We start from the raw sequence: 12,167 nt of genomic DNA, 5'->3' as shown, positions 1-12,167 counted from the left end.
CTTTCCCAAAACTATATATTGGGAGTTCTCCTAAAAAAAATTTCCCCCAAAAACATATCAATCCACAGCAGATCGCTAATAAATAGCTCCCAATATTTCAAACACAGGCCACGTCATCGTATTGGGCCCATCGGAAGGGACGCGCGGGCGTGCGGGAATCAGGATTGGGGGAGGAACGCTAACGCTAAAATATACGCGGTGGCAGGTTATTTTTTAGCGTCGCTAAAAAATTGGGGAAGGTTTAGATGGATTGTTGGAGTCCATTTTTTCTCTCTTTTTTCCTAAAAAAAGATATTGGGGGTAAGAGCAACTCCAAGAGGCTGCTAATCTTACCCCCAATATCCTTTTTAAGGAGAAAAAGAGAAAAAATGAACTTTAATAGTTCATCCAAACCTTCCCTAATTTTTTAGCGACGCTAAAAAACGGCCTGCCACTACGTATATTTTAGCGTTGGTGTTCCTCCCCCAATCCTGATTCCCGTACACCCGCGCGTCCACCCACGCGTCCCTTTTGATGGACCCAATACGATGACGTGTCCTGTTTTGAAATATTAGGGGTAATTTATTAGCGATCTGCTGTGGATTGATATGGTTTTGAGGGAAATTTTTTTAGAAGAACTCCCAATACATAGTTTTGGGGAAGAATTTTTTAAGGTACTCTTGGAGTTGCTCTAACAGCTTGAATGCTTGATTAGCCATTGAGCTCCCCCTCATAGTTTCCTTCCTAAAAATAATGTATTTTATAATTCCTCAAAATAAAAATAAAAGGATAATTACCTAGTAAACATTTACAAAAATTAAACACTATCAAAAGGATAATGTATTTTCTAATTCCTAAAAATTATTTAAGTTTGACAAAATTTAAAGAAAAATATAATAACATTTACAATACCAAGTAAACACTATCAAAACATATTTCATGATAGATTTAATGAAATCAATTCGATATTGTAGATGTTAATGTCCTTTTTCTATAAAATTGATCAAAATTAGTTAAATTTAACCAAGCATACCGCGACTTCTCTGTAAGAGTGTACAAAAATTGAAGGAAGAAGGCAACATGTAGGGCTGGTGTCCGCTAGATGCTAGTAGTAATAGCAACCTAGGTCATATTTTGGTTTGTAGCAAACCACTTGGCTTGCCTGCTCACCATGACGCTATGGTATATGCATTTGGTTCCACTCAGATCGTGGAATGGTTGTCTCATAAACGCCGAAGCTATGGTGAGGCAGTTTCTGGGATTTTATAATGTAGCATTGGTGAATTGTAAAAATTAAAACACAGTCTAAAGTGTTTGGATCAAAAGCTGGTTTCCACGATCTAGGTGGTTTCAACCGAGACCTAGCCCAAGTACATCTTCCGATGAAGTGACTGAGATATTTTTATATCATTATTAGAAAAGACGCGCCCCGGATTCTGTTCATGTCGTACTAATCCTATTGCACTTTGGTCCTGTTTCACCACTATTGGTACTTTAGGCACTTGTCATGGAGCACAGCTGGCCAATGCGAGGAATGCATGAATGATCTGATCTCCCGGCCCCCGGAGTAGTGGAGTTCACGGTGACACCATCAGCAGGATCCAAATGGCCACCAAAAGCAGGCCGCCGACCGACGTGAGCTCACCTTTCCTTTCCGGTGGTGGCCAGGCCCAGGCCAGCTTTCTGAGCTCGTCGTCGTCGTTGTCATGCATGCTCCCTCTGGGGCTCTGGCCCCTACCTATACGATCGCCTCTTCGTGCGCGCGCTCTCACGACGCGCGTATGGCGTCGCGTCCCGCGTCTTTTAGTCGCATCATTGCGACTGCAGCCAAAGGCTTGCATGGCGTCGTGGTTACTGACGAGGCCAACATTACCCGCGCAAATGCGGGCTATCTGCTGTAGTTGCTGTGACAGCATCGGCTACTAATGGAGGCACCTCATCGTGTTTCCAAATGCTTCGACTACAATGCTGCTTTTTTAATGTAAAAAAAAACTGGACGTGGCCTCATCAGGTGGGATTATTTGAAGCATCTTTTTGAGCACTCATCAATCTCCTAATGCTTCTTCTTAACGAAAAACCACGTAGCTACTTCCTCCCCCTCTTATAGGTTGGATTGCGTTTCTTAGCACCAGCGACAGCAAAACCTGACCATACCAAGTGAAGACTAGTTTGATATTTTCGACTGCAAAAGTTGCAAGCCAATTCAGCTGTCGGAGCCGTCAACAACTTACCGGTGTCAGCAGAGGCTTCCGTAACTTGCCTGGATTCCGTAGCGCATCACAAGTTCACGACACCGCAGCCAGAAACTGACCTGACCTCAGAAAGAAAGCGACCTCCTTTTTTTTGGAGAGAGAGAGCCGGGAGCACTCTGTTCCTGTTCCTTTCGGGGCAGCTCTGTAGTCAACACCGGCCATGCTTCAGATGGGGCGGGTGGTATTTGGAGGGGAGGTGAGCCGAAATGATTGGGAATCGGAGGAAACGTCAGTTGCTTTTGGCAGCGACGGGTTTGGCGTGTTCCTCGCCAGCTCATGTCGCCTGCAACGACGCCCGGCTCGTCGTACAACTGCCTGGCTGTCGCCTGTTCTTCTTCAGCTTCACTTTGGTTTGGTGGATGCTGCAGACTGCTGTCAAGTCTGTGAATGCCGTACATAAACAGGTGGGGAAAACAGAACCAAAATGTGTTGTTGAATTCTCCAAACAACAACCTTAGTTGTTTCTTTTTGTATATGTGTTTATCACAAAGTGTTTAAAGTCAAGGTTTGGTTGCACAAAGTATAGCTTCTCAAAATCCATTTCTGAATTGTACAGTTTAAGTTGTCGCTCTCGAGTTTGGTTTTCTTTCTTCTGTCAGGACGCAATGCAAGCCTCTTGAAACTCTTCGAGTTCCTTCTCGTTGCCTTTGATTGTGCCGCCAAATTCCTCGCACTTTTTATCAAAGTCTCGCCTTCTAGAACGGGGACTCCTGGGCAGGGATTGGCATTTTGTTTCCTAATTCATTTCGGTTCCTAGCAGAAACACCCATGTTTCTGAAAATTCAGCCGAAATTTGATAAAACGGTAGCTTTCGATCAATATATATTTTCTTTTCAAACAGTAATATCGGTTATGACCGAAAAGGATGAAATCTCATGAATTTATAAAATTTTGGCCAAAATTTTAAATATTTCTTTAGAGTCGTCATGCAATCTTACAACAAGATGCACGGACTAGGTTGCTCTTTCTTTCTTTTAGTGGGTCAAAGTTTCATGGGTCCATTAATAAAAGTATCTCACTTGTCTACTAAGGGAAAAAAAAAGCACTCACGTCGTCCTATGGGCGACTTGGGTCTCGAAACACCGCCGAGCCCCAACCATCCAAGCGTTGGTGGCCACCGCTCCGCCGGCCACGACATCCCCATCACTCTCCCAGCTAGTGGCGGCAGCCCTTCTATGTTTCTCTCCCTCCCATCTTCCCTACTCCTTCCCATCCCGTTCTTGTAAGCGAAGATGGCCGGACCATCAAATCCGTCGTGTGGTGGCCGCACCGCATGGATGGCCACTCGATCAGTGCTTGGTGGCCAAAATCGACCGACAGCAGTCAGTTGGCATCTTGACCCATCTTCTTTCGTCTTCGTTGGAGGTGTGTCTCCAATAGGCCGTATTTGAGCGCCATGGCTATCGGTCGGCCTTGGCTCCTTCGTTTCAGCCTGCGGCGCCTGTGCTTCCTTGTCCTTCGCCGAGTGATTCCTCAGCCAATGGCAGCCCTTGGTGCTTGATCTCGTCGTTCGAGGCGGGCGTCCGCCCTAGCGGCCGGCGCCTCACTTGAGGCCGTTGCTCCCCTCACCTTAGGCTTCTTTTGGTGAGTGGGGTGGTCGCGGTTCCCCTATAGCTAGCGGTCAGTGGCCTTTGCATCTCTAGTGGCTCCTAGTGGTGTCAGCTCTGCTATGCGGGGTGCCCGGCAGGCTTGGCCAGAAGGACATCACATAAGTCACCATGGCGGCTCTTGGTGTCCATCTGGGTGCTGCACACGGGTGATGTGATTGTCAACCATTGTGCCATCCTATTGGTGCAACTGGTGCACCTGATCCATGCAGCAAAAGCGCAGTGCTTGGTGCGTGGGAGATGCCTCACCTTCGCACTGTCCACCCTAATACCTATCCTCTATGGTGCCTTGGACACGGTAGATAGCTTGCTGGCGCGACGGCGACATCCGTGTGGCGAAAGCTTCGCGCTTGGTGCGTAGGAGGTGCCAAACCTTCGTGTGGTCCGCCTAGAAACTTGCCATCCTCAGCCACTTTCGTCGGTGCTCGGAGTTGGTTCTTGCATATCCTTTGCTACAGTTCTTGGATGTAGCTGACACCTCTTGTTGGCTATGTTGTGATCCAGTTACTGTCCTCTTTTGGCGCATCTACTTCATTAGCGCTCTCCTTATTGGCCGTGTCATCAAATTTAATGTCGGATCGTGCTATCCACCTCTACCGCTATTCCCCTTCGAGGTTTCTTTCCCTTGTTCGACGTTGGATGGCGGTATGCAGAGCCTAGATGTGTTGGAAAAGTTGTTGCCATCAGCTTCAAGAGAGATCGTCGTGTCCGGTGAGCTTTGGTTTCTATGCATCCTGCCATCTTTTGTCCCCGTTGTGTTGGGCGGTCTCTCATATGGAGGGTAACAGCGGTGAAGTGTGCAAGAGACAAGCCGTGACACAACTCGAAAGCCGATCACCGATCACTAGATGAGGCGGTAACTCTTGGATGGCATGATGGCTGACGGTCACGTCGGTCGTGTGCGGCACCGCCGCCGAACAACATGCTCGCCATCACACCATGACCACAACGCATCCACACTAAATGTGCGATGCATTTGTGAGCGTATGAACTATATTTCGGTAAAAAAATATATGGTCGAACAGGAGGACATCTTCGTTAACATGATGGAAATCGCACACAGATGCCTACAGCGCTGCAACCACAACGATCCCTTTGATCGCGACCTCCGTCGCTGACAGTCGGCCCCACATTTCATCGACCTCACGCGTCACCCTCCACCGGTACCTCTGCCCGCAGAAACGATACTCGTACAAAAGTGCGACGCCACCTAACCCAAAATATTGGCGTCATCATTAATTGCAAACGGAGAGTAGCATTAATTAAATCGATAATAATAATAGAATATAACAAACGCGGCGAGCTCGGCGAGTAACCGCGCTATCCACGTCGGTAAAATTTTTTTCCACCGTCCGATCCGACTTTTACGGCGCTCGTTGGTCGGTCCAGCTGCCACGAACTTCCTCCCCCTCGCGAAACATCCAGGAGCACCGTCCCCCTCACCCTCCCGTCAAAAAAAGAAAAAACCTCCTCGCTCCTCCGCACGGCCGCCGCCCACACGCGCCTCCCTCCTCGCCATGTCGCGCCCCTCTCCCTTCTCCTGCTTGCAAATTCTCGCCCCGGCTGAATGATTGATCTAGGGGCACCTCCTCATCCGATTTGTAAGTGCTCCTCGCTCCATGATGGTTAGGGTTTTGGTGTTCGGTATTGGGGATTGTTTCTTGGTAATTTTATCTCCTGTGAAAGGATGATGTTGTGAGCGGTCCTCTTTCCCCAATTTTCTCTTTTCATCCACACTCCCATGCGGCTCCTATATGCAAGGTTCTCCCTCCATGCCGGCGTCCCTTTGCTCCTTCCCAATATGCAGATTCGGTTCCCTGGTCAATACTCTTTGTGCATATGGGGTTCCGGCGCCCCTGCTTTTGGGAAGCCCGGATTCACTGGCAGGGATCGGCGACGATGATAACCGACATGGATTGGAGTTACTTCTCTCAATTTTCCCTATCCTATCTCACATGTATTTTTTTTCGAAATGAGAAATTTGGTTGATATACAGTTCAATTCTGTGAGTATGTATTCCGTTTTGATGGAGGGTGGTTGGATACGGTGATTGCAAGTGCTCGATTTGGTGATAAGAAAGCTGATTCAGATGCGTGCTGTGGGGGGCATGGGCCTAGTGGCCGGGTTCCCTGAGAAGAATGCTGGCAAGTTCGCCGGCTCATTGCTTATTGAGGATTCAAATAATTATCCTTGGCTAATTTAATTTGATTTCCAGCTTTGAGTGCGGCAAGGATCAGTTGGACTCCCTGCTTGGCATCAGTGTTGATATGGTGCTGGTGATTTAGGACTGGGGAACAACGTTGAAGCCTGAAGGTAAATAAATATTTGGCAGTGAGTCCGGCAAGGATCTGTATGTCTTGTATGATTGATTTAATAATTTATGTAAAGGGATTTTCGTTTGGGGACAAACTGCATGGCAGAGTGCGTAGTCGTCAGCTGCAACAGTTGCTGCCCGTGAAGCAGTCCACAAGCACCCTTGGCCTGCCTATTGTAGCATCTGGCTGGGCACGGTGCTGAGTTGCTGAAGAGGCCATAGATGACCTTCCTGGAATCAAAATACATCCAGTTTCTGCTTTCGGCTTAGCTACTATCGCAGGGGCGATCAATCATCAATGGTGCGTGGTCAGTTAACCCTGATTCCTTGGTGTTATGTTTGCTATTCACATTGAAAACATCATGTATAGATATCTGAACTGATCCAAATAAGTTGCAGTCTGATCACCTAAATTCAGAATCATGGATACATTTTTTTTATCTCTCCAGTTGAATTTGCAGGGTTCAATGCTCTGCGTTACGTTGGTATTGCCTCACAACTTATGGAATCAAGAAAGAAAGATGGTTAAGCCTCCTACATGCTGCCCTTTTTCGTGGTAGTTAGCACTACACTAGCTTTGCTTTTGAAGAGATGCATATACAATTTACTGAATATTAAGACATGCCCAGATATTAGACAATGCAGATATCTGCAAAATTTTCATCAACTATTCTGCCAACCTTGATATACATATCCCTTTTGCAGGTTGTTCTTCACCTGATAGATAGATGCCTAAAGTATCTTTTGCCTATTCTTATGCTAACTTTCTTCTTTTGTTATCAAGAAATTCAGCTAGGATGTGAAGCACATGGCTTCATATTGCAGAGTTTGGAGAAGGTCATACCAAAATTGTTTGAATATCTATTTTTTTACTCAGGTGATGCTCCGATTCTGATATATTTATGGCTTACTCATACCTTGCCTCTTTTCATGTCTGTATTCTTTGAGTTGCCTCCCTGTACCCATGCTACATACTGCACATGATGCATCTTCATTTAAGCTGCATCTGCATTATTTAAAAGAAACCAAAATACTGTTGTTTAAAATTATTGACAAAGCAAATGTTGAGGTGGCAGCAAGATATGAACCTAGCGCTAAGATAGTAAATGCAGCCCCGTTTGTACTCCGTAGTTATTCTGGTGTTTGTTGCATATTTTCTAATTGCCTAAAAGGAACTGCACTTTTTGCAGCAAGTGCTACTTTGGTATATTGAGACCACAGGGAGGAGATGAATCATTCCCATATATTCCAGTAGTTTGTTTCATAAATTTCAATTGTACCTTTATGTTAAGGAAAGGGTCAACATTTTAAGGATTTTTCTGCTGTATGATGTTTTCCATGGTGTTATGCTTACCTCTTTGCTCGAAGTGCTAACTGCATTTATTTATTTTGCCACAAATATGCTGATTTACTATTTTCATAATTAGGTGTTTGCGCACATTTGTCATAAGTTGAAGTGTTCAGGGTAAATTTTCGAAATAGCTTCCTTCCTGATCTCTGTTCCTATTCTCTTCAATGTCAATATATAATGTTTGATTAAACTTATCGTGCCATATTCAAAGTTAATTCATCTGGCACTCCATCAGAGCATGGGCCACAATTGTTTGAAACAACCTGATTGCACCAGATTAGTTGATTTTATAAAATCTATACCACTCCTAAAATTAGTACTTTAAGTACTATATATCCAAGTATTGTAGGTAATCTGAATTGTACTGCTTCTGAAATTAGTATTTTGAGTGTTATATGTATTTAGAGCGTCATCCTGTAATCTGCCTGCATGAACTCCTTTTACTTTTACAGTGAGATGCCCTGGTTATGCAATCTTTTTTTATTTATTATAAATAGAAGAATGGATGTAGCAAGTTTCAAATAGCATGGAAATTACAAAGTTTTTTCGTTCAAATTTTTACCATACTGAAAAAAAGTATTTAATAGTTTTGTTTTCCCCTGCTCTCTCTTATTTCAGGTATTAATTAGGTGCATGTATCAACGTGCTAGAGCCCAAACGGACTGACCTTTAGCTGGTAAGGCCATAAAGCTACTAAAGCAGAAAAGCAACAAGCACAGCCCACATCCAAACTGCCTTAATTGGTTAGCTCAGCACAACCATCACTCGCAGGTTAGAGCAGCGCATCCATCACTCACCAGTCAGGTTTCCGGCCACTAATCAAAACAGCTCAAATGCCATCGTCAGCAAGCATATCATAAGCTAAATAGGTATATGAAAATCCTATTGTAATTTACATCTCTATGTAGATCGTTAAGGATCTATGTAATTTTAATATTTTTAAAATTATATGTATTTTACTACTGTTCATTTATATCTTAGTATGTACATTTGAAAACTTTGTCTAATATGTCTACATTATTTTTTCCACGTCGACTAATATACTATATGTAGTAATCTCACTTACATTATTAGATCACTATAATTATTGGCATATATCAGGTAGCATCGAACCTCAGATCGCTGCAACTATTAGCACATCTCATGTAACATACCACAACATCGGGAGACACCGCGCGCGCGCCAAACACTAGCAAATTAATAAATTGGTCGGAATCACTTCGCTGGTGAGGGATGGTATCCATTGATTAGATTCCGATGGACGGCGCAGATCCCCCGATTCCCTCCCGTCCCCTCTCCCTCCCTCCTCTTTTAACCACCCCGAGAAGCGCCTCCCCCTTTCGCCACTCGCCTCTCCCCACTCCCTCTTCGGCTCTCCCTCCTCAAGCAAGGCCACGAGAGCGAGCCGCCGCCACCGTCGCAACCACCACAAGGGGATCCGTCCGAGGCGGCCATGTCCACGAGGAAGCGCCCCCGGAACAGCGGCTCCGCGTCCCGGAGCAGCGGCGGGTCGTCCTCGTCGCCGCCGCCGTCGCAGTCCGTGATGCGGCGGACAACGAGCCTGTCCGACCTCGGGCAGCAGCCGCCGGAGCCGACCGGGCGCGCGCCCACGCGGCCGGCTAGGGGGGAGGTGGCTGCGGCTGCGGTGGGGGCGGGGTCCGTGTGGGGCGCCGAGATGAGGCGGCACTCGGCGGGCTGCTTCCCCGTGCCGGAGGCGGCGTTCCTCAAGGCCTGTGGGCTCTGCAAGCGCGGCCTCGGCCCCGGACGCGACACCTTCATCTACATGTGCGTAAGCCTTTGCGTTATTTTTTTTTTCGTTTCTCTCTGAGATTCCCGTAGGCTCTGTTTGAAAATATCCGCTGTTTCTGCTGCCCTGCGTCCTAAAGATTCTGTTACTCTGCTTCTTGTTCTTTGCCTCTTCAAGGTTGTTGCAACGCAACTAGTTTTTCGTGATCTTGGCACAGAGGAACTGATTGATCTTTGTGATTCTTGATTGCCAGATATTTTTGGATGATCTGCTTCACTTTGTTTCAGAGAAAGCATGTAGCTCTGTTCTCTTTTCTCCGAAACAGAGTATTATTGAGATAAAAATTTGATCTGACTGCCACCTGAGTTTGGAGAATATTCTGCGTGTCTATCGCGCTAGATTCCCTCTGTCTTCACTGTTCCAAATGCTTGGGGTGATGCATGATGTTTCACTTTTTTTTTTTCTGTGGAAAATGATGATTCACTCATGCTCTGTTTGAACGGGGGGGGGGGGGGGGGGGGGGTGTGGACAGAATGAAACTGAAATGAACAAGTTGAGGAGAAAATAGGAGCCAGCTGCCCTTTCGGTTGCTGGAAAATCACAGATGCACTTTTGTATTAATATCTCTTGTGCCTTGCTTTCCACTTTGTGGGTGAAAGGGAATTCATTTTTCATGACAAGAAACAAGACAAGTCCTTGTTTCCCTTTCTGAGTGGTTGGGTTCCTGAGCAGGTGGCATTGCTTAGTAACCAACCTCTGCATCATGGATTCATGGGATGTGAATGGGTCTCCAACATAATACTAGCCCAACACTCAATATCTGCCTCCTGTTTTGGTAGCAAAAAAGGATTGTTAACTGATAGTTACTTAGCAAAATATCTCTCATCCGGCAGAAACTAAACAGATGCTAATAATGTTTTGTGTAATCAAACCATCATTTGGTATTAAACTTTTGTGTTTTCGCTCAGGGGTGAGGTGGCCTTCTGCAGCCAGGAGTGTAGGCAGCATCAGATGAATCTGGACGAGCTCAAGGAGAAGAAGTGCTCCACTCCGACCGGCGGCGGGGGCAGTGGCGGTGGCGGCTCAGACCCGTCCGGCAAAAGCAGCACCGTAGCGGCCGCCTAGCATGGCCAGAGAGGAAAAATGAAGTAAAATTTTGGAACCCTTGTATAGGGCCCAAATGCATTAGTCTCCATCAGCTTATGTATATCCTATATTTGTGGAGTTACTGTGTGTATATTGGTGGGAAGGGAAGGAAATGGTGTAGAGGTTGGAAATGGGCATGCTGATGTTTGCGACAGGTTTGCAATGCATCTGTGCCTGTGGGGGTGTGTCTTGAGCACAAGGGACTGCTGAATCCTGGTGCAGAATAGGACCTGGGATCTGAACCTGTTTTGTTAAATTTTCCTGAAGGAAGAACATAAGTTCTCCGAATCGTTGGCGAATCCGCTTCTCTTCAAAATTTGAAGATATTTGGCACAACTTTTCTGTTTAGAGAATGTTGAGCTAGCTAGAAAAACAAATTACCCTATAAGAGGTGTTTATCTCATTCCATCACTTCCATAGCCCCATGTGAAGAGTTGAACAAGCAAGATATTGAGCAATAAGCTACAGCATGCCTTTTGGTTATGCTGTAAGCCTAGCCGGGGCATGAGGATGCTGACATCGGCATGTGGGCCATGTTTGTTTTGATATTGACCCTCATGTATGCTGCCAAATTAGGTGGCAATTCCTTGTTGGATCAAGATCTGGGCATGAAGCAACCCATGAGGGAGGAGAATCTCACAGCTGGGTTTAATGTGGTTCGCAGTTGACAAGAGCCCCTGCCGCCCGAGATGAGATGGTTGCAGTTTTGGTTAGCTCCGAAGCACTTGGTTTAAAATACTGTCAAGGCCATAAGCTGTGGGACTGAAGATCTGAATCCTGTGACGACGCCAACTATACCTGAGATCTCTCAGGAGAAGAGATCTAGTAATTTCAGGGCATCTCCTGGCTGTGTTTCCGGAAGAGAGATGAGGAGCAGCGACAAGTGGAGGAGCATGATACAAGGCCACAACATGTTAACTGCTTTCCCCCCCATCTTTTCAGATGTCATTGTCTTGCGAATAATGGAACTGGAGAAGCTTGGTACAAAAAAGCTGGAACCAGGTGTAACACATGATGAATCTGGTCTGGCTTCACGCAGGCACACAACTTGCGACGGAGCCAGGGTTTACAATCTAGTCTCACAAAGTCACAATGCGAGGTCCTGCACCGCACGTCCATAGTTTTTCACTATTGACAGGGACGTGCTTCGTGTGGTGTGAATCCTGAGAAACCGAGGGCGGTTTGGCAGCTCGGACGAGCGTTGGGCTAGGGTTAGCTGCTGCAACTCGACTTGTTTGCTAGTCTGTACGGGGTCACGGGCAAGACCTAAGAGATAAAAAATAACGCATAAATCAATGTTCCACATGATGGAGACTGAAAGTTGCCGTTACGGTGATCCCTAGTTTTCTCTTACCTCCACGCCGCCAACGCCCACTGTCCTCCTCCACGCCGCCGGCACCCACGACCCTTGCCCCACCGCTGGAGGGCCGCGGCGGCGCGGGGCACGTGGAGGACCCCATCCCCGCCGCCGGCTGTTGCATCCTGCAGCGCTCCCCACCACCGGCCGTCTGTGTCCACAATTCCTTCCCCACCGTCGGCCATCAGCATTTGCAGCTCTTTCTCCACCGTCGACACCCACGGCCCCTCCTTCCGTTAGCGCCCGCTGTCGTCATCCACGCCGCCGGCCCCTGCGACCCCCTGCCCTACCGCTGCCTGTCGCTCTCTCTTGCTTGCTCATTTTCTCTCTCCAAATTTGAATCAGGGTGGGGATTTGGGGGGATTTAGGGTGGGTTAGAGGACGATTTGTGATTGGGAAAGTGGCGGCCCCTCC

At 46.8% G+C, this 12,167-nt stretch overlaps 1 protein-coding gene across 23 annotated transcripts; it reads left to right on the top strand.

Moving 5' to 3' along the window:
• The first annotated feature begins 5,252 nt into the window (after positions 1-5,252).
• Positions 5,253-10,695, top strand: LOC117852397 (uncharacterized). Of its 23 annotated transcripts, none has more exons than XM_072293096.1 (9): positions 5,253-5,982; positions 6,054-6,151; positions 6,227-6,453; positions 6,602-6,708; positions 6,945-7,029; positions 7,580-7,617; positions 8,122-8,372; positions 8,605-9,288; positions 10,219-10,695. In XM_072293096.1, exons 8-9 carry the CDS (start codon positions 8,957-8,959, stop codon positions 10,373-10,375), a joined length of 489 nt encoding a protein of 162 aa, XP_072149197.1. In that variant the 5' UTR covers positions 5,253-5,982; positions 6,054-6,151; positions 6,227-6,453; positions 6,602-6,708; positions 6,945-7,029; positions 7,580-7,617; positions 8,122-8,372; positions 8,605-8,956; the 3' UTR covers positions 10,376-10,695. The 23 variants fall into 23 exon arrangements, 21 of the variants coding, with proteins under 21 accessions (XP_072149197.1, XP_072149195.1, XP_072149189.1 ...); XM_072293094.1 differs by having other exon boundaries at positions 7,343-7,617; XM_072293088.1 differs by having other exon boundaries at positions 6,937-7,029.
• The last annotated feature ends 1,472 nt before the right edge of the window (positions 10,696-12,167 follow it).

Source organism: Setaria viridis, chromosome 4, assembly GCF_005286985.2.
Source record: "Setaria viridis chromosome 4, Setaria_viridis_v4.0, whole genome shotgun sequence".
Classification (NCBI taxonomy): Eukaryota; Viridiplantae; Streptophyta; class Magnoliopsida; order Poales; family Poaceae; genus Setaria; species Setaria viridis.
The sequence above is the reverse complement of the archived record's forward strand: the minus strand, read 5'-3'. Positions and strand labels throughout refer to the sequence as shown.

Excerpts from the sequence above, each read along its gene's own strand:
- LOC117852397 (XM_072293101.1), top strand. The coding sequence starts at position 8,957 with ATGTCCACGAGGAAGCGCCCCCGGAACAGCGGCTCCGCGTCCCGGAGC. Across the intron at positions 9,289-10,218 it reads CGCGACACCTTCATCTACAT|GGGTGAGGTGGCCTTCTGCA; the intron begins GTGCGTAAGCCT and ends GTTTTCGCTCAG.